Raw genomic sequence first — 22,715 nt, forward strand, 5'->3', positions numbered from 1 at the left:
TAATTCTGCTGAGTCTATCTATTTAAAGAACAATTTAAAAAATAACCTCCTCTGAGAGAGCCTAATGAGAGTAAAACAAACATATTACCGAGTTATTAACTACTGATGCTGCTTCTAATGAGCTCCTTATCAGGGCCAGTTATTTGCAGACCATGAAACTGACATGAGCCTCTTACATGGAATTAATAACCAGGACTCCGCTCAAAGCATCACAAGGAAAGGCCGCAAAAATGGCTGGAATAGTATGCAAAAGACTGAGGGTCAGGGGGACTCGTGGGATTGGTGAAGGTCCAATAATGTGTCCACATGGGAGAAACAGGCCCCCCCCCCCCCGACTTGGAAATGAATCACTGTACACATGCATTTTCAAAATCTTTTCCTGTTGACTGAGGGAAGCTATGCACTGCATCTCTGCCAGCAAACTTCTCCGGAATCCAAATATCCAAATATGCTCACAGGTTTGTTCAACTAGAAATAAACTTTGAAGTTCTGGTATTTTTGCTTTGTGGGTTTTTCTCCCTCTTACTATAGGGAGATCAATTAGGGAACATTTAAAGAATACAAAAAGCATTGATAGGGGTCAGTGGTTAGATTTAGGGAATTCTGGTGTTATTTCTTTTAATACAAAAAACGATGGCTAAACTATATGAGGTCAAACTTAGAATGAGTCTCTACCAAGGAAACTGTCTGTAACTCAGCTATTGTTTTAAACAAAATTCTACCTCAGAAGGAATATACCTTTGTCAAACATTATTTTCTGCAAAGTACACAGACCTCAAAGATCGTTCTGCTCCGTTCTTTTCTTTATTGTCACAGTCCAGTGCTAAAGCCAATTTGTAAAAGAATACCATGGCTTTAATGCCTAATCCCCTTCTCTCTGCTTCTGGTTATTTAGAGACAACAGGATCTTGCAAGATGCTTTATTTTGATTTTGGCTTTGTTGCCCCCAGGAGATCAAACACCCAGAAATCCTTATCTGGTTGTACTCTTCCAGCTCTTTCTAAAAGGCTGCTGGAGCAAGGGGGTCTGTGATCTGGGCCCCACCCTATTATTGTACTGTATTCACATGAGAAAGAAAGAGAGACAATATGATACCCTTTAGTTCTTAATAGGAAAAGGGCAGGGGCTAAGATTTGTCTGGGAAGGGAATCATCAATGTACACTTTCAGCCCAACAAGTCAAACACATCTACTGTTTTCTTTGCCCTTAACTTCCTGTGAACAAGCAATATTCTCCCAGCTCCATCCCTCTCCAGCCTGGACTCAAGTTTTGACACACACAGAAAGCCATTCCTTTTCCTTCCATCTTGCCAACTCTCAGCAACAGTAACAGAGGAGACTAAGGGATTCCTTTTGGATCAAGTTCAAGGGTTCCTGAACTCTTTTGAGTGGATGCCACACAATCCAGCTCACAGCTCTCTGGAATCTGCTCTACTGCCACTTGCCTGTGCATCTCTCCTGGGTGAGACTGAAATACTGTTGGTGCCAAACCCACTTCTCCAGTATCTTTTATGGCCCCAGGCACATCAATAAGTGACTGACTCAGAACAGAACCTCGTGAAAAGCCACCAAGTTACCTGGTAGATGATGTACTGGGTAAAGACCTCCTCATAGCTCCTGGACTCATGCTGTAGTACGAAGAGCTTTCCAAATCTGAGAGAGAAAAATTTGGGCCAGTTCCTGCAGCTATTGGTGCTAGAATAAAAATGGAAAGAAAAACAGACATATTAGTTGAGTTCTGTGAGGAAAAGTTCCATGGGAGCATATTTCATTGTACTTAACACATCTCTTGAATTTATATGGCAAGCATGTCCCAAATCATCAGCAATGAATTCTGTCCTATTCATTATTGCCAATACAAATCTTTGACATCAGAAAAAAAAATGTTTTTTTATTTTCCCCTAATGGGCCTTTCCATTTCTTTGATTCCTTAAGTTGCCACCAAAGCTACAACTTTCTTGGATGCATTCAGCAAAACCATGTTGTGATCTTAAACATTTTTTAATGGCATTACCTTGGCTGCTTTAATTTTGATTCTTAGACCTTTTAAGCATTTGTATTTTGGGATCAGTTCTCAACTTTAAATTTCTCATTCTATACTATCTACTCCCATCTTGTTATGATGAGAAATATAATTTTTTCCTCTCTCCCTGAATCACCAAAATACTCTGGGTCTCCTTGACCTTCGAATTGGCTGTCCCTTTAACTGACAGCTGGTTTTCAAAGTGACTGTGCTTTTTCAGATTCAGCTCCTACATGAGATGTGATTCTCAGGATCACTTATGTGCTGGGGTAGAGGATGGGGTCCTCTGGAGACCCTGTTTATAGCAGCTATACAGGATCTATTTTTGAATAGCTAAGTTCCATCTATCAATACTATAGAACTCTATAAAACTAATGGTGCAACACAACGGGTACAAACAACTTCTGTTGGGAAAAAGATACAAAAGCTTGAGCAGTAGACACTGGCTGTACTGAATAAAGCTTTGGATTGAGAAGCAAACATATATGTACACAGATATATGGTATGTGGACAGAGGCTCATATCCCAAAGAAGATGACATAATCATGAAATTCACAAAACAGTGACTTTCATTCATATGGCAGATGTCACTGAGAGACAGCTATTGCTCTGAGAATTGTGTTAGATGAAGAGATGCTCAGATGAGAAATAGGTTCTCAGAACCATGCTAGAGAAGGCAGGAAGGTACAATCAATAGTGTCTGAGTGGTTCCACACTGAATCTGGTCCTCGATTGATAGACTGTGAATGTGGGCATTCAACCCAGCCTAGGCCAAGGGAGTAAAAGGATCTCCAAACATGAGAACCCAGATAGAACATGAGAAGTAGGGGCTGTAGAGATATTACAATGGGTACGGCACTTGTCTTGCACATGGCTGATGTGGGTTTGATTTCCGGCATTGCATATTGTCATCCAAGCCCACCAGAGCAGAGCTAGAAAAAAGCACTGAGCACTGGCCCAGTGTGAATCCATAAACAAAAACAAAACAAAGAAAGGGAAGTGAGGAGAAGCAGAAAGTAGAAGGGAGGCCTTCCTGAAAGAAGAGACCTTCTTTTATTTATAAAGCAAAAGGAACACAAGAGGCACACAGCAACTTGGGGTGATGTGTAGTGTGAAACATGGGCAGCAGAAACCAACCCTTGAAAGAGCTAATAGATATCTTGAAGAAACATTATGAATAGAACCAAAAGTTCATAAGCTCCCAAGGCAGTCATCCTGCTTCACTCTTGGGATAAAGGCCAGTCAAGGGGGCATGAACAGAGCCCTGAACAGAGGACAGTGGGAAATAGGACACACTACTAAGAGGATCAAGGGCTCAAAGGCCATGAAGACTCCTGAAATAGGAGGTGTGTCCTAAGTTCAAGTTAAAAATTAAGAAAATGCACAGACTTCTATAGGGCAGTAACAATGGAAAAGGAGGATCAGTAAAGAATCAGTGCTTAGGCACTTTGCAAACTGTGGTGTCATAATAAAAATAGAAAAAAGGTTGAGAGGTGCTGCAGGTTTCATTTTGGTTGTTGATGGTAGGAAGCTACAACTGGCAGTGCTCAGGGCTTACTCCTGGCTCTGCACTTGGGGATTATTTCTGACAGTGCTCAGGGGACCATATGGAATGCTGAGGATCAAACCCAGGTTGGCTGAAAGTAAGGTAAGTGAGTGCTCTGGACTAAGGGAATAGTGGAGGGAGTTGTCAAATTGCTCTTCTTAGCTCTGTGCCTGGAGATAACTCCTGATGGTGTTCAAGAGATAGAATTCAGTCCCCCCACGTGCTCAGCAAGCACTCCAACTTTTAGAACTACTATCTTTCAAACATGAGTTGTATTTTATTTGGGGGACTACATCAGATAGTACCTGAGGTTATTCCCAGCTTAGTGCTGGGGTTGGTACTTATTGATGCTCTGGAGGTCGGTCATACAGTACCTGGGATCAAACCCAGGGCTCCCACACTCAACCCATACTCTTTGGCAAACCCATACTCTTTGTCCACAATGAAATGAAAAATGAAACTCTTGGGGCTGGAGAGATAGCATGGAGGTAAGGCATTTGCCTTGCATGTAGGATGGTGGTTTGAATCCTGGCATCCCATATGGTCCTCTGAGCCTGCCAGGAGCGATTTCTGAGCATAGAGCCAGGAGTAACCCTTGAGCGCTGCTGGGTGTGACCACAAAAAAAAAAAATGAAACTCTTAAATTCACTTGTGCTTTTGTTCTGAAATCCAAACATGTCTCAATAGCAGACTGTAAACAGAGTTCTAATTAATAATGTGCAGGCCATCCTCCAATATCATTCCAATATCATTCTCTCTCTCTTTTTTTTTTTTTTTTTTTTTTTTTTGGTTTTTGGTTTTTCAGTCACACCCAGCAGCGCTCAGTGGTTACTCCTGGCTCTACGCTCAGAAATCACTCCTGGCAGGCTCGGGGGACCATATGGGATGCTGGGATTCGAACCACTGTCCTTCTGCATGCAAGGCAAACGTCTTACCTCCATGCTATCTCTCCAGCTCCCCAATATCATTCTAATAGCTTACTTATTTACCAAATCTTCCTTTTAACACTTTTTAAAAATGGGCTACAGAAAAGCTGAAGAGATGACCCATGATACATCTGTACCTCTGCTTATCCCATATAATCTACCAGTGTTCCTGACATCTGAATTGTATGTGACTGTTTCCCTTCTTGACCACTTGACCACAAAGGACAAAGGCAAGGCTAGTCATTTAAATCAACTTCACCAGTTCCAGAAAGCAGCAGAAGTCCTGAACATAGCTTCAAAGTACATGATCTGCACATGACTCTGGAGGACAGACACAAATGTCAAGGGAGCCAAAATAGGTGAAAAGAGAAATAGAAGCATGTGGTGCACTCTCCTCTTAGTAGGCCAAAGTGACTCAGACTACAGATACGTCCCTTTATCATCCAATGCACCCCTTCTGCCAACTGCTTTGTAAACCTCACTCCCAGACCCCCCAGTATTCTGAGGCAGATTGCTTAAGGTTACCTGAACCCCAGTGGGACATCTGGGAGAGGGTTATTCAAGAACCTGAAAAGTGGGTTTAGACTTGTCTTGAATTTCAAAACCTCACCTGGTTTCCGAATGAGAATTGGCTTTCACTTCCCATGGATTCACACTGCAAATGCTAAGAGGCAAATTCTTAGCTTTAGGGACACAGGCTCAGTGAGGAGGAAGAAGCAGTCTTGAGTACAGAGTCTAGACTAGCAAGTAGGGAGCTCACAAGCACTGCAGGTGGGCTGCCTACCCTCCGGTTTTCGGTTTTCCAACCAGAAAACAGGAATGAGGAGCTCAAAGGGGTAACTTTTGAGGAAAGGATATACACAATGGCTCCTGACTCTGCTCAGGGATCGCTCCTGGCAGGGCTCAGCAGACCATATGAGATGTCAGGATCAAACCCAGGTCAGCTGTATGCAAGGCAAATGTCCTACCCATTGTACTATCTTGCTGGCCCCTCAAAGGCAGAAATTCCAGGCTCACTCCTCTGAACATTTGAGGAACCAGGCTCTGACAGACTATACTGATAGCAGCTAGCATCTCTCCCAAGCAAACTTTCAAGGCAGTTCTGCTTCTAAAATGAAAAGAACTAAGTTTCAGCGTGAGGTTAAACAACTTGCCCCAGTTTATAGAAAGGCCAGGAGCGGGGAGACGAAATAGAAACTGAGAGGGTCAGAGCCTGAAGCTCTGCTTTTCTGACAGCACCAGTCTGACTCTCACAGGCAAGGGCGCCTTGAACTTGACATGTCAAAAAGGCCAGTCTTGTCTCTGTCCCCATCAGGGTTCTGTGCCAGAGGAAGGATAACAGCACCTGACCCTTTGATGTAAGCTGGATGTGCTGAAAGTCTGACGAACAGGCAGAGAATGTCAGGGACATTCAAAGAAGTCAGAGATCACACTGACTTGTGAGGTCAGAAGACAAGTGGGATTCCAGGAAGCATTGGCCCTGAAGCGAAACCTTCATGCTAGTTAGGATGGAAAGAAGCAGAGTGGAGCTGGTGTGTGTGTGTGTGTGTGTGTGTGTGTGTGTGTTTATGGTTAAATGTCAGAGAAGTTATAAAAGAGATCAAAATAACAGTGAAGGGGGGCACTGGGACACTGGCAGGATGTTTTATACATCATGAAAATTGTACTGTTAATAGTATTTAGCTTTAAAAAAGACAAGAATTTGAAGAGGGGGGGGACAAATTCTGAGCTGGGAAAAGAAAACTACACGTGAAGAAGATCAGGATGATGAAAGGATATTTGATGTCACACAGATGGGGACCAAAGGTTTTGCATATTGGAGAAATCATATGCAAGGTTAATGCAGGAGTTTTGGCGAGAGGAATAGGAAAATAACCATCACTGATATGAAAGAGACCCCTGAGCTCTACCAGGGTAACCCAGATCATCCATGACACCACCAAAGCAGTACCCCATCTTGAGGTCTAACACTGAGACTTTTACCTGATTTGCTGAGAATTGCTGGTGGTGGTGGGGTTCAAGGGTCTCCTGAGCACTGCTTGGGAATTCCCCCAATAAGAAAATAGAGTATTCAGAGGGGATATTTGTCTCTTCTCAGATAGTAAACAAGCATAAAAGACCTCTTTTCAATGTTGCATTGTGATAGGTAAGAAATAAGCAAATTACCACATTTTCTAATATATAAAATAAACTAAGATGCATGTTGTCTAATGTGCTTGATACATAATAAATTCTTTGAGCAAATTAAATAACCAACATATGTCAAGAATTCAGCATCCATGTCTTCCCAGGATATCAAGTTGGGTGATGAAGTGAAAGACTAAATGCTTTCTGAGGTGAGTTACAGAGATGATGGAGCCCCTACCAATCCAGGAATGTTGAGGAAGGGCTGAACCAAACCCAATGAATCCCCTCTATTCCACGAGTTTATACCATGTATACTTGACAATAGACTTTTTCATTCTTAACCTACCAGTTTCTACCCAAAAGACTGAGTGCATTTGAACACTGCCTACAAAGACATCCCAGGGCATAGGGAAAAATGCTGGCTTGAATCTTAGAGAGAGGCTCTGGAATCCCAGTCCTGCCAATAGCCAACTGGCAGGACCTCCCATTATGCTAATTAGTTATGCCTACAGGAGAAGCCAGACACTCCACCATGATCTCTGTCATCACTGCTGAGATGGACAGCTCCAACCCATAACAAGGACTAACATTTATTCTTCCTCAAGGAAGAAATTGAGGTGCAAAGAAATTAAGTTACTTTCCAGGGTCATGAAGTCCAAGAGGGATGCCAGGTGAACTTTAACCCTCAGGATCCTGCATCCTGCCTAATATTTATTTGGTTCCCAGAGTTTTGTATACACAATGTGTCTCATTATGCTTCATATGGAAAGGCAAGAATGACTGTCTTTATCTCCCTATCTCCCTGCCCCAAACTTGAAGCCAGGAGAAATGAAACTAGAAATCTCTCTTTGCTGTCAAGATTGCCCACTGGTTCTGCATGAAAGTCCATATTCAGGACTTAGAGAACTAGCAAGTTCTCTGAGTTGAAATACATCAGGCATGTATTTGAAATACAGGGGCATCGTTTCTCAAAAGGTTAACTTTGGAGAATTGTCTCTTCAGATGCTCTAAATCATTTGTCCCTTCCCCCTTCTTCCTTCTCATGAGTAGAATGTAGCCTTTGTGTCATTTCTTAATAAATGGTTTGCTATTAAGGAATCATTATAGTAATGTGGGCTATTGGAAGAAAGGGGTTACTTTAGTAGCCAACCCTCTTAATGACCTGCTCTTCTGCACACATTAGTAGTTGGATAAGGTTGTGGTTATTGAACTTCTGCCATCCACCAGAGACAATCTGCTCAGGCTTGCATTGTTGGAAAGCAAGGATGATGATGGGGTGGAATGAGGGGGGAGGGATTCTATCCAAATTTTCTAGCTACTCTGCTCGCAAGATGACAGTGCACTGAGTTTACAACTTGTTCAACAAGAATCAGCGGGGAGCATTAACTAAATGACTGGTATGGCTAGCTTGCTGCTAATGGCACATCTCTATGGAGAGGCTGCATTTGGTGGAATTCAACAAATCTTTATGGAGTGCTTTTAATGTGCCAGGAATACTTCTAGATGTTTGAGATACATCAGTGGACTAGCTATATAAAGTCAACTGTCCTCATGGGGGTTGCATTTTAGTGCTTAGCCATCAGAGAGGTCCCTTCTTCAATTGTGGCAACTGAAGGGTTTGGAATTAGGGCCAATGGACAACCTCTTTCCCCCACAGCCCCCAAAGACTATTAGGATGGCACAGCCAACTGCCAACATAGAAAGTGACTCTTCTTTCTCCAAATTACATCCATCTGATGTATTCCCCAAGGATTTGGGAATTTGTATTCTAAGACTGGGTGCTGGGAGGAGGGCAGTGGTCACCCATAAAATCTGTGGACCTGGCCCAATTTAGCGTTGTTGTGCATTCTAGTGGCAAAGATCTCATAAGAATGGTCATGTCAGTGGTGTAAAAAGAGTAAACATGGGGAAAATACTGGTACTTCTTTTTTATCAAAGGCACAGCTGTGAGACCCACAATGCCATGGAAATGCCAGCAAATCTGGAATCATGATTCAAGGGAGTTAATTTGGAAAGTCATTGATGGCAAGAAAATGCAACTTCTTTGTTATATGCCTTCTGCCACGAAATGCTTCCTGAATACTGCCTATAAGGCAGGGTCTTTAGAAAGATAATAATAATATGATAATAATAATAATAATAATAATAATAATAAAGTGTAGTAAAATTAGCTCATTTGATCTATTTGTGCTCTCGGCCAGTTTCCTGACTATGAGGGTCTGTAAAACTGATGAATTTGCATGGACCAAAAGAAACTGGTGTAAGTAATTTGTGTAAGAGGTAACAGGGACCTAGACTGCTATAACTCAGACACCCTGCAGATAGAACATTGCTGTAGCGTGAGCAGTGATGGCTTAGAAAAATGACCACACTGCAGTCAGTCTGACTTGAATGGAAATCAATCATAAAGGTACTTTCTCTGCAGCTTCGACACTACAGTCTTCAGCAACTCCTTCGCCAAGCAGATTTCTGGTCTGCAAACTATGGTCTGATCTTTTTCTAACCTTCCTTTCTAGAAGGTCTGACCAAATGCAGGCTCAATCATGTTTTATGAAATAGGAGAGATCCATAAAAAAATGAGATTGCATGATACCCCTTCAGTCACAATATTGCAGAAGGGAAGTATCTAAAAGAGAAGTGGGGAGAGGGTGGGAAGAGACAGGAGAGAGGGAGTGAAGGAGAGAAGGAGGAAGAAAAGGGGGAGGAAAGTAGAGGGAGAAGAAAAATGTGTGCCACAGTGGCAGGCAGGGGAGAGGGCAATGGGGAGGAAGGAAGGGAAACTAGAGACATTGGTGGCAGGAAATGTGCTCTGGTGAATGTTGTTGAACACTACAACCGAAACTCAATCATGAACAATTTTGTATGTGTAACTTACAGTGATTCAATTAAAATATCTATAAAAAATAAAAGTTGTTACATTCATACATGGATATCTTGTAAGGGAACTCAAACTTTTCCTGGCACCATAAGATCAAGGCAATGCTTTTTATAAAGGAAAGTCTCAGGGGCCCAATGCCAGCAAACTGGCAGGTGCCCAGCTCAGAGAACAGTTTTGTGCCCACATGAGAAAAGGAGATGTGTGTGTGTGTGTATGTGTGTGTGCTTATGGGCTTATGGCAGCTGGTGGGAAGAATAAGGTGAACAGAAAAAAATCACGTTTCTTTTGGAGGGGAGAAAGAAAGGGTTAGGAGCATACAAAGAAGTACTCGGGAGCTACTTCCAGCTCTGTGCTCAGGAGTGAGTAACTGTGCTCAAGAGAATGAGCAGTGCTCAGATATATAGTACAGGAAATCAAACGAGAGTCAGCTGCAAATAAGACCACTCACTCTTTAACCCAGAAATACATATTTCTTTAAAAATTCTATTTTTGAAAAAATAAAGTAGGAGCAATTTGGGGTAGAAGAGGGGAAATAGGAGCAACCCATCACTATTCATCTTTCATGATTCTAAATCTGATCTCTTCACAATGTGAATCATGAAAATTTATCATGAACAAAAATTATTGGGATTCAAATTTGCAAATGAAATGTACTTAGGGACTTCATTGCTATAAAGGAAACACAGTCTCACATCCGAAGATACTTCAATATTGGAACAAGGAATGTAGCTTTAGTGGTTGAGTCTTGCCTGTTTGAGTCCTTGAGTTCAATCCTGGGCACTACCTTTCCTATCACTAAAGGATCCCTAAGAGATTCTGGGTGTGGTCTGGTCTCTTAAAAGAAACCAACGTCACATACATACTTACTCTAAAAGAAAGGAACTCTCTTTTATTTAACTCTGCATTTTTCCTACCATGCCATGTGAGACACACAAAAAAACTAAATGTTACAGAATTGATTTAAATCATACAATCTTGTTAGCAGCAAGAATTATTTTCCAGCAGGCATTTATTATGAGCCAGGCAATGTGCTAGGTGTTCTTTGCTGAATTACCTCATTTCAATTACCCTTGATACTAGCCAGATCCCCGAGGGAAAAAAAATTTGGTATCAGAACCATTACCAAATGAGAAAATGAGCTCTAAGTTTGAGCACCATGATCAAGATAATACAACAACCTAAGTGCCAGAATGGGGATCTGAATTCATATTTTTCCAAGGTATCTGCCAAAGATGCAGTATTGCAGCCCAGTCTAGTAAATCCCAAGCTTTCTTACATCTTTACTGGGGAGATAAAGTCTAACAGGTTTGAGCTAAAGTGATGGTGCAGCAGTAGGGCATCCTTACACGTGGCTGATCCAGAACAAACTATGGTTTGATCCCCCAGCGCCCTATATGGTCCCCCAAGCCAGGTGCGATTTCTGAGCACATAGCCAGGAGTAACCCCTGAGCATCATTTGGTGTGGCCCAAAATAAAAAAATAAAATCTAACAGGTAGCAATAGAAGAATAAGTATCATACCACTTTACAGGCAAAATTTTACCTTCAGCTTGGTGAAATGACTCTAGTGGTAGAACATGGGCCTTGTATGTGGGTTCAGGCCTCATCAATGTGTGGACCCCACAACAATACCCAGCATATAAAAACAAGAACAAAAAAGTCTCTCTTTCTTGCATCTCTGGACCTCAAATATCACAGTAAGGGCCTGACCCCTTGGGCTAGAAGGAACCACGATGGGGCAGGCCGAGCTGGTTGTGCTGCATTAGTGGCTTCTACCTTTGGGAATGCAATTGATTTTCTGCATTTTAGAGCACCATCTCGTCTCAGCTTCGGCCTGAGGTCAAATGTGGTCCCTGTTTAGTATCTGACACAGCCGCAGTCAGGGGCTGAAGTCTTCCCTGACGGGTTGGCTCTGATGGCCTGATCGGGCTTTTTCACCACCAGCATCTATAAACGGGGGAAAGACCTTTGAAACATCAGCTTCTTCACCAAGAGTGCCCTGGGACTTGAGGGCCATTAGCTGCTCAAGAACCAAACCATCAACGAAGTCCTGTCCCAAAGACCTCCTGGTCCAGCTGCCTACACTAATAGTTCTCAATCTTGTCACACCCTTTACCCCCAGTTATTGAAAAATCATGGCTGCTGATACTGGTCAGCCACAATGTAGATTAACTACCTTGAGACCTAGTGGTGGTGAGGCTGAGCATGATTGAACCATTTGTAGCCTAATGAGGACTCCAAGCACTGACAAGTGTCTTTCTAAACATTAACTTGGATACTGAATTTCAGCTCAAACCCCAGTATTATTTTTTTCTCCTGATTTTGTTTTGTTTTGATTTTGGTTGTTGTTGGTTGTTTTAGTTTTTGAACTACATCCCGCAGTCCTTAGGGCTAACTCCTGGCTCTGTGTTGTTCAAGGATCACTCCAGGTATTAGGGATAATCTTGAACTAGCTGCACACAAGCTAAGCACCTTTCCTGCTGTACTATCATGCTGGCCTCTTATTTGAGATCTTATTGTGGAATAAAATAGAGTTTCTGTCTGTCTTTTAGAAACACCACCAATAGCATTTAGCTCCTTGATGTTACTTATTAGGATATGTATATCTGCTTTCAACAAACAGCTGAGGTTGATAAGTACATAAATAAAGATTTAGTGAAAACTAGACTGCCAGTGAGGGCCACCAGCATGCTGCTGTTACTCACGGGGAAAGTGACACCCACGATACAAGAGTAAACAATCTTTTACTACAGAACTAAATACGACTTACAAAAATAACCCAGGTGTACTTTGATATATAAAAAGTCGTTATTGTGTCAGCGTTTGACAGCACATTTTTAAAACATCTTGTTCTCCACTTAGAAACCCTGGAAGTAAAATTTCCAGAACAGTGCAAAAGCTAGTTGAAAATGGAAAATCCAAATTCCTTCGCTTCCTAAGTCAGATGACACAGATCTCAGGTGAGTGAGCTCTCATTCTAACAGAATTATCAACTCTCAATGGGCTACTAGAATAGTCTAAGTGTTGAATATAATTGCTTTTTTTTTATTTTGTTGTTGATGGTGGGAACAACCCGTAGGACTCAGGTTTTACTTTTGGCTCTGCCATATGGGAGGCCAGGGGATGGGCGTTTCCATATACTATACTGCCTACCTGCTATACTATTTCTCTAGCACTCATGAGCATAAACTGTTAAATCAGTTCTTGTAAACCGATAGAGAAACCCACATGTTTTAAATAAATGTATGCATCAGGCGATCATCTGAGCACACAATAAAAATGTAGGGCCAGAAGCTTTGTTTAGTGATGGTCACAGCAGCCATAGTGGCTGTACAACTGCTGGGATGCTGTAGAGACTTGATATTCTCTCATGTAACGCTCAAAGCACTCCCAAGAAGCATCCCTGTCTCCAACATGCAGGTGATGGTACTGCACACAGTTGGCACTTAATATTTGCTGAGTGCATAAATCATTATTGCCTACAAGGAGAACACAGCTGGGAGGAGTTCACTTCAGACTCAAAAATTGATTGGCTAATATATGACTATGGGTAATACTGAATCCCTCTCAGTTGTGTTCCCTGTTTCCAGCATTCAGGGAATGGTTTCACAGAGTTGGCCTTTAATAAATATTTGCTGACTGCCTAAATCATTATTGTTCAGGAGAGCAGAGCTGGGAGAGGCTCAATATTACCTAAATTCATATACCTATTGACTAACTGACAGAACCCAATTTCCAGTGTTCTAGTCTAGACTGTTTAATGATATCGAGAGGTGATCTTATACATAGATTTTCCTTTATCTATTTATTCTTGGTTTGTGCATCCAATAGTACTCAGGGCTTACTCCTGGCTCTGAACTCAGAATTATACCTGGCTGGGCTCATGGAAACCACATGTGAAGTCAGAGATGGAACCCAGGTCAACAGCACTTGAGGCAAGCATCTTGTCTGCTATTATACTATCTCTCCAGCCCTCTGTATGTTGATTTAATATAATGCATCACACAGAGGTAGAAATAACAAACATAGGGACAGAGATTGGAACAAGCCAGTGTGTGCCTTGAGCTGCTACATCTGCTGATTCTCTGTGACAGACCTTGCCAGTTAGAATTTGAGAACTGGTAAAGGTAGCAGGAGCTTCTGCTTTAAATGAAAAACCTTGCCAGGAGCAACTTCACTGCCAGCTTGAATCAGAAAGGTAAAGTGGCCTGGAATGAAATGGAAGGGCTGGACCTACAAGCAGAGTTTTGGCTGGCAGATCATTTGGTGGCAGGAGTTCACTCTTGCCTTGGAGTTTTCCCTTGGAGCAGCATGACATCATAACGCTGCTGCCAGTGCACAGGGAGATTAAGGGCAGACACACATTTCCATTTCCATTGTTAGGTAAAAGGGGGGAAGACCTCTGACTTAATGAGACTTTTTCTGAATGGACAGAAAGAATCAGGTGAGGCCACCCAGAATTTCAGCTGGGTTCAGAAGAAAGAGTAGCTAGACACCCATCTCTATTACCCACCCATCCATGCCATGTGCTGCCAGTATCACTGTACAAATATGCACCCACCCCAAATAGGCCCAGAAAAATGAAAAGGGGTGGGGGAAGAGAATCATCCAACAAAATCTTCTTCTGAGCTAATTCAATTTCAGTATTTATTTTGAAATTTTATTGAATTATAGTAGAGGAAACCCACTCAATTAAGCCCGCCAGACGGATATTTTTCTTCCTCAGGGTATGGGTGATATTTATCATTTTATCTCTCTGTGAGGAGGTGATTAAAACTAGGAAATGCAACCTTTGCAGTGTCATCTTCAGGTTAATCTGACTTAGGCACATTTTGAAAAACTCAGATGGCTGACTGATGGGCACTTACAATTTCAGTAAATTCCATAGATTTTGTTTTGTTTGGTTTTTATAAAGTTGTCTTTTGGACCCCAGAGCCCAGGATATTTATTTGTAAAGAGATTCCCACTCTTTTTGTCTGCTACTAGCCAGACCCTGGAAGTTCTGTAGTTGATGACTACAGATAGAAAATGTGTGATGTTCATTTTAAAATTACTAGTAGAACCTGCTATTGACCATCTAATTATGCCGAGTTCCATTTATAAACATAGCTAACCACTAAGTTTATGGAGACTTTTTCTGCTGCTTTAATAGGATATTGATCGGGCACAGAGTTTGAGTGGACTGCCATTGAATTGTGTAATAGCCAGCAAAAAAAAAAAAAAAAAAAAAAAAAGGCAAGGTCACACAGCTGCTCTTGCTATGCCTGCAGCCCATTTTTTATGATAATCTTTCTGTTTCTTCCTTTAATGCTCCAGCCCAAATGATTCCTTAATTTAAAACCTAGCTCTTCAAATTAATTTCAGGAGAGAGGATCCCAGCTATCCTGTTGCTCCAGCAGAGAAACAGATCAGCTCCTGGTGCAAGTTTCAAAGCCCTGTGACTTTAATAAAACTACAGAATCCCACTGCAGCTCTTTGACGAACAATTTCCTCCGGAGATCTTTGCTGCGAGATCATTTTGTGATTTTTTTTTTTTTCAAGTTTGGGCTTGTTCCTTCTCTCAAAGAGCTTCAGTTTTCTTAATTGTATCCGGTGGCAATAATTGTGTTGTGGGCGGTTCCAGTAAAACAGGTTAGAATATTAGAAATCGCTCTTACTTATCAGCTGGCCAGAAATGTCAAGTTTACAGCTCAGGGGCTCAGAAAAGCAACAAGGATCTAGGGGTTGGGGGAATGGGGGGGCTGGGTGTGCTCTGCAAATGAGTGAAGTCACTGTAAATCTTAGCAGTGATCCCAGGCCAGAGAGCCCCGAGGAAGGAAGAGTGCCTGTTTCCAAGGCAGGAAGCAGCCACTAGGGTGCCACCTCATGCCAGGCTGAGACACAGCGGCTGGATTCTGTGCTCTGTCTCCTCTGGAGGAGTAACTGGGGATCCTGAAGCCATCAGCAGCCAGGCTTTGTGGCTGAGCCAGGACAACTCAGCTGCTGGATTTTTAATAGATTCTACAGCAGTGCGGCAGGAACCAAAAATCAGTCTGGGTAACTGAGAGTGGTTTTCACACCCAAGGACTCTCAGGCTGGCCACAGTGTACAGAGAAGAAGCTCGGCTTTTCAAAATTCCAGGCCCGTGAAGTCATCCTGACCCACGAAGTTTACTTAACCCTTGCAACCGGCTTGGGGTACAAACCACTGAGAGAAACTGAGAAGCTGCAGGGGGGGTGTGGGTGTGGGTGGGGGTGTCACAATGGCCTGTGTGTGTGTTTGTGGTTTTCCTTTTTTCCAGTGTTTAAGGGCTCTGAGTCACTCCCCCCAACTTCAAGTGAAAACAGTCAGCACTTTGGCAGGAAATGGGCACAAGTGGTGGGTTTTTTTGGGGGGAGGCTTTTCTGGGTTCCTACCGGGAATGGCATTTGACAGCCCCAAAGCATGCACTAGGCAAACATTGATACAGAAGACCAGGAACAGAAATCCTGTCTCACCTCCCCCAAAACCACCCCACACCCACATCTGCCTCAGGGCCAAGATGCCTCTTCAGGGGGCTGAGGGGTTCCCTTTCTAGGACAGAGACCAATATGAATGGCTTTGATGGAGAATGGGACATTCAGCAGAGGGGCGCTGCATCTTGCTTCCCAGTTTTATGCTGAGACTTCAATGGCTCTGACCTGCATTGTGTGCACTTATAAACCCTTTCCCCTAAAGCACAAGAGAGCCCCCCAACCTTCACAATGACTAAGGTTCCTGTTCCCTCTGCTTCTTACCCACATAGGCAGCATTTTATCCTGAACAAAGTGACAAATAACTAGTCCTACTTTCAGAGGGTCCTACCATATGCCTAGAGAGGCAATCTCTACTGACTATGAAGTGGAAGTCAGAGGCTCCATTAGGGCCTTTGCAGATGATAACATTAGAAAGATGAAAGGTGAGGAGGCCAGAGGTCAGCATAAAGTGGAAATGAGGGCCAGAGAGGGCAGGCACTCCACAGCACTGTGATATGCTGGGTATCATTTAGTGCAGAGCCCCCTTCTGCCTTTCTGTCCATCACTTATCAATGATGCAGTCTACAGCTCTCCCTCTTTCCCTGTAGCAAATGATTATAAACAACCAACCTCAACACTGTTATTTCAGGGAATCCCCATGAAGAAATGCTGAAATTGTAGGCCCCTCATTTAGTGACAGTGAAAGGAGGGAAACTCCCAAACAGTACTAACAGGAAGAATATTTGTGTAAATAAATATTAAGAGTATCAAATATCTGGACGGAGAGATAGCATAGCAGTAGGATGTTTGTCTTGCTGGCAACTGAGCCAGGAGGGACCTGGTTCAATTCCTGGCATCCCATATGGTTCCCCAGCCTGCCAGGTTCTGAGTGCAGAACCAAGAGTAACTAACTCCCTAGCATCACTGGGTGTAGTCCCAAAACCATCCAACCAATCAAACAATCAATATAAATAGTTTTTTCTTTAAAAAAGAGTAACAAATATCAAAACTTGAAGCCAAGAGAAGGGGGCCTCATTAAACTAAGGATCAAGAGCCAGGCTTGCTATGTTACATGATTAGTGTGATTAGGATGGACTGAGTTTAGTGGAGAGGCAGAGGCAGGTCTGGGGATTAAGGTGATCAGGTTGTTAAGAAAAAAAAACGTAATAACAGAAATTCTAAGATGCTGAGGCCACTTAAAGTATCCACAGATAAGGCAGCCCAATGACAAGTTCAGAGTTCATTTGGCTTAGGGAGTAGGAAGAAAGGGCAAGACAGGAAGGCAGGGCAGCGGCGAGTTTTAGGAGGCAAAACTGCTCAACCCGATGTGACAGAGTGGATCCAGGATCCAGCTGGCTGCACATCTGCCCACCCAGGCAGTTCACACCAACTATGAACTTCCACAGAAACCAAGGCCAGCTCACCCGCTGTACAAATGCACCACACTCAGAAAAGGCAACCACAAGAGGGGAAACTGTGAATATTGAAACTCCGTGCTAACCTCAAAAGCATTCTACATAAATAGTCTACTAACTGAAAATAAAAAAAATGTGGGCTGGAGAGATAGCATGGAGGTAGAGTGTTTGCCTTGCATGCAGAAGGACTGGTTCAAATCCCGGCATCCCATATGTTCCCTCGAGCCTGCCAGGAAGAATTTCTGAGCATAGAGTAAAGAGTAACCCTGAGCGCTGCTGAGTGTGACCCAAAAGCCAAAAATCAAAAAAAAAAAAAAAATCAGACCTGAGAAAAATCCAGGAAAAATAAGGAATTATTTGTTTGGGTGTCTATAGAAATAATTTTAACCTTGAATGGGCAGAATTCATAAGTGAAACATGTCACAAGGCTAACATCCTATGTTAGAATATTTACAGAAAGTGCAAAATTACTAGCTTGTGTTTGCATCTGCAACACAGCTGGTGGTAGGAAGGGTGGGGAAAAAGTACAGGTACAGTACATGCCTGGCATATACCCCATCCTGGCTAATTCCCAGCCCTTCTTTCACAGTCCTGAGATCCTGAAACACCTAGAATATTGTTACTGGAAGTCCTAGGAAGGCTGAGGCTTGAGTGTTTAGTCTTCTAGAGTGATGCGGTAAGGATGCTGAGCTGGGAGGCCCTTGCCTCAGCAGTACTGGCAGCCTATGCCCATGCACCCTGACAAACCTGGTTATAGAACTCGAAGAGAGAGGGGGCAGGGTTGCAACTTTGGCCTGGAGCCACAATGAGACTAACACAGCCCCAGTTCCATGTCTGCCAAACGGTGTCAGTCAGCATGCAGCCATGTGCATGCAGGTCCTGGAGTGATTACACAGCCATGTGTAGAACCAAAGGGCATCCAAGAACTGAAAGCTGGCCCTGATGCCAGGCATCCACACCACCACCCTTCAACAGCCAGGAAGCCAAAGCAGGTCCCTCTGCAAATTTAATCTGCGGCCCTGCCTCTGCTGGCAGATTAGGATTCCTTGCTAACCTTGGGGCAGACACTGACTGAGGCAAGGCTTGGGGGATTGAAACCTGATAGATACATCCAGGAAAATGAGGAGGATGAATACAATTCTGGGGGTGAATTCTGAACATATGAGGTCTATCTCCCTTTCCTAATCTCAGGGTTCCCATGGTAATGAGGACTGGTCTGAGATATTACAGCAGCCAGGGTAGAATAGAAAGTTCTAGTGCTCTAATCAGGGAGATACAAAGATCTCTTCTTTTTATGCATTTAGATGGCTTCAATTCTAGGAAGGGCTCAATGAATGCACATGGACACTTACATGCAGATCTATATGTCCTGCTTAAGTACAGATACACTTGCATAGAAAATGGGCAACCCTGGGGGTTGGAGAGATAGCACAGAGGTAAGGCATTTGCCTTGCATGCAGAAGAATGCAGTTCAAATCCTGGCATCCCATATGGTCCCTCGAGCCTGCCAGGTGTGATTTCTGAGTATAGAGGCAGGAGTAACCCCTGAGCAGTGCTGGGTGTGAGTAACCCCTGAGCAGTGCTGGGTGTGACTCAAAAACCAAAAAAGAAAGAAAGAAAGAAAGAAAGAAAGAAAGAAAGAAAGAAAGAAAGAAAGAAAGAAAGAAAGAAAGAAAGAAAGAAAGAAAGAAAGAAAGAAAGAAAGAAAGAAAGGAAGGAAGGAAGGAAGGAAGGAAGGAAGGAAGGAAGGAAGACAGACAGACAGACAGACAGACAGACAGACAGACAGACAGACAGACAGAAAGAAAGAAAGAAAGAAAGAAAGAAAGAAAGAAAGAAAGAAAGAAAGAAAGAAAGAAGAAAGAAAGAAAGAGAAAAGAAAATGGACAACCCTGGATCCTTTTGTGAATTTGGAACATATAAACCAAGCGAAGGGGCTGGAGAGATGGCACAGTGGTAGAGCATTTGCTTTTACATGCAGCCGACCCAGGATGAACCCAGGTTTGATTCCCAGCATCCCATATGGTCCCCTAGCCTGCCAGGAGCAATTTTTGAGTGTACAGCCAGAAGTAACCACTGAGCATAGCTGGTTGTGACCCAAAAACAAAAACAAACTAGGCACATGCAGAGACAATGTTACTCGAATCCCTCTTCCAAGTCCAAGGTATTTAATTCAACAGTCTCTCACTCAAAACTAAATTGACTGCCACTCTCCATCCAACTCTAAATATGCTGCCCCTCCATATCATCCCTTAGCTTGCTTCTCTCCTACACTACACACAACAATCAAGCACCAAGGAAGGGCTGTGAGTTCCAATTCCTCACCCTGGAATGTCTGCCTCCTCCTCTCCCTTCCTAGTGTCAAGCTGTAGAATCTTCGAGAAGGCTGGTTTAAAAGTATGAATTTCTGTATCACAGGGACTTTATTTCACCAATTTGACTTTGGACCAATGAGTTACAAAATTGGCAACTTAATTTACTTATAAGATTAAAACAAAAACCAAATACATGAAAACACTTTCTTATATAAGGGGCACTTCAAGAATTACTTTATGTAACACATGTAAAAGCATAGTCCATTGGCTGAGGGATAACAGGGAATGTTCAACTGTCTTTAAAGTTTCTCTCTGTCCCTTGACTCTCATCACATACTGTTTGGGTCCTTAAGAGATGACACATTTAATGATATGAGGACAGATGTCAAGATAATGGGTTGATTAGCTGCAGTGGATCTCTTGACATGAGATGGGTGGACATATTGTGCTGAATACATAGGGAGGGTATATGAACTTGAAAGTACTCATTTTCACAAGGCATGGTTCTGCAAAGCAGTGGATACAGCAGGAAACCAATGCTACTAATGTAATTTTTTTTTTTTCTGGGCAGTGCCAGGGCTCACTCCTGGCACTGTGCTCAAGGATCACTCCTAAAAGTTCTCAGGGGACTAGATGAGCTGTGCTGGGGATCAAATCTGGGTTAGCTGCATGCATGGCAAGTGCCTTAATTCTTTGGACTCTCAGGATCACAACAGTGGGAGTATATCATAGGGAGGGGGTACAAAAATACCATGTTAAGCAAAGATTGCTCCCCTTACTATTGAAACCAGAACACCATAGTTTTTACAGGTATATATATTTTTAACAAAATCATGTTTTTCATGGAAGGTGTGTATGCAAACATGAGGGTCTAACACTTTCTCCTTGTACTACGTTATGTCATAGTGAAAATACAATGAATTTGATCAATGGAGCTGGTGGTGACAAGTGTGCTAAATTCACTGAGGCTGGTGACTATTGACAAGTAGGTAATGATCACACAGCACCTAGTTCCTCATTAAAGGCATTAGCATTTCTTAAAGGTCAAAAAGTTTTTTCAAAAAATAAAAATTCTTAGAATGAGGGAAGCCTCTGATTTATTTTTTTTTTTAACTCAGGTTTCATACTTTATTCTTAAGAAAGTCTGTGAGACAGGTTTTTCCCCATGCCTCCCTTGAACTCCCAATTCCAAACTCTTGGCTGTGGCAAAACTTGGTCCCCTGGTGAGAGACAGAAGGACTTGAGAAACTACTTCTATCTCCAGGACACCCATGTATAATGCAATTACAGACCCAAAGCCAAAGGCTGTTCAAGATACTTACTCTGTGACACTCTTACCAGCTCGGTCACACTGAAAACACCTGATGTGACGAAACTGTCCTGGAAGCCCAAATGTCCTGAGAAAATAAGAACAAGAGAAACCAAGTGTCAACAATAGAAATCAAGTGCCATCATGTCTCTGACAAGAGACTTTTAAATAGAAATTTTTGCAGTGACGGCTCATTTCATACTGGACTCTAGCTAGCATTCACATAGGAGGGCACAGTCCTTTGGTTAGGTAGGTAGATAGATTTCTGGGCTGAATCTGGAGGGTATAGGAAGCTGAAACACAAACAACTGGGTAATATTTTTGAGGTAGTTAAAAAAAATTTCAGCAGGAAGTCTGAAACAAAAGAGGAATTAAAAAGAGTGGTTACCTTGGCTGACCTTTGAGAATTTAAGGACTGGGATGAAAACAGGCTACCTAAGAATGGGCCCAGTGAGCTAAATTCCCACCATCATTTTTAAAAACATTATTCTCTCGTGGCTGGAGTAATAGCACAGCAGAAGGGCAATTGCCTTGCACGAGGTAGACCCAGAACCAACCCAGGTTTGATCTTAGCATCCCATATAGTCTCTTAAGCCTGGTAGGAGTGATTTCTGAGCTCAGAGCCAGGAGTAACTGAGTGCCGCAAGGTATGGCTCAATCCCACCCCCCCCAAAAAAAAAAAAAACATTTTTCTCTAACAAAACATCTGATCAGGGTTAGCTTGCAATCATTCAAATCAAGCAAGACATAAAAAGGTTTCCGTTAAGATAAACTAGGCAAATCTTGTAAAAGTCAAACTATGAGAAGTGAGTCCCACTCCTTAAACATGAAAACAAGTTATTCCAAGGAAAAATAATTCAGATATTTAGAGATGGAAGGCTGCCTATCTCAATCCCCACCCCACCCAATAGGTTTATTTATTTAAATGTTTTATTATTAATGTTATTTATTATTAAATGAATTATTAATTTATTTAAATAAATAAACCAATAATTCAGAAGTTCAAAACAGTTTCACTTTGGAATTCTGTATCTTTTTTGCTTTTGCTGGAATTTACTTTCCTTTAAGATGGGTGGCAGTCATTATTATTTCATTGTTCATTTATCTTCACAGTATATGCTAGACCACAAAACTTTTCAAAAGCAAAGAATATATAATCAATGTTGTCATTTTCTATTCTCCCTCCAAAATTTTATCAGTATATGCAACTATATAAGATCCTGTTCAGGTTATCTGTCTATAGTATTAGAGTAATAAACTGCTTTAAAATTGGGCAAAGTAGTTGGTTAGAATTTTAAAAATAAGTGTTCTTTGTAATTCTCTACATATTTAGGAAATATAATGCTTAAAATATAGGCTAATCTGAATATACAGCAAACAATCCATTAAAAATTATGTTATTGATAAAAGCTAGATTTTGCCTACTAAGGGGAAGCAAATTTACCTATGGCATCATTTATGCATGAATACATTTGCTAAATGTCATGCACATAAATACATGCAAAAATCCTCATGTTTGGAGGATTATAAATGAACCTACAAATTATTATTATTTTTTCTTGTGTTTACATTAGACTTCTGCTTAAAGAAGTGGTTTTACTGGGAGTTTAAGGAAAATAATTCACTTAGTTTGATATCAAATTAAAAATCCAGGATATTCTACATAAAACAGCTCAAAATTTTAGAATCCAACACACACACACAC

General features: G+C 42.1%; 1 protein-coding gene across 4 annotated transcripts in view; it reads right to left on the reverse strand.

Moving 5' to 3' along the window:
- The window catches only part of NFIA (nuclear factor I A), a 400,594-nt gene that overhangs the window by 115,220 nt on the left and 262,659 nt on the right, over window positions 1-22,715 (reverse strand). For all 4 annotated transcript variants that reach the window (XM_049774403.1, XM_049774402.1, XM_049774401.1 and 1 more), the window contains exons 4-5: window positions 21,024-21,098; window positions 1,577-1,694 (exon numbers count right to left, since the gene is read on the reverse strand). In XM_049774403.1, coding sequence (XP_049630360.1) covers window positions 1,577-1,694; window positions 21,024-21,098 — 193 coding nt within the window. The remainder of the gene's footprint in view (window positions 1-1,576; window positions 1,695-21,023; window positions 21,099-22,715) is intronic.

Source organism: Suncus etruscus, chromosome 6 (assembly GCF_024139225.1).
Source record: "Suncus etruscus isolate mSunEtr1 chromosome 6, mSunEtr1.pri.cur, whole genome shotgun sequence".
In the NCBI taxonomy this organism is placed as follows: domain Eukaryota; kingdom Metazoa; phylum Chordata; class Mammalia; order Eulipotyphla; family Soricidae; genus Suncus; species Suncus etruscus.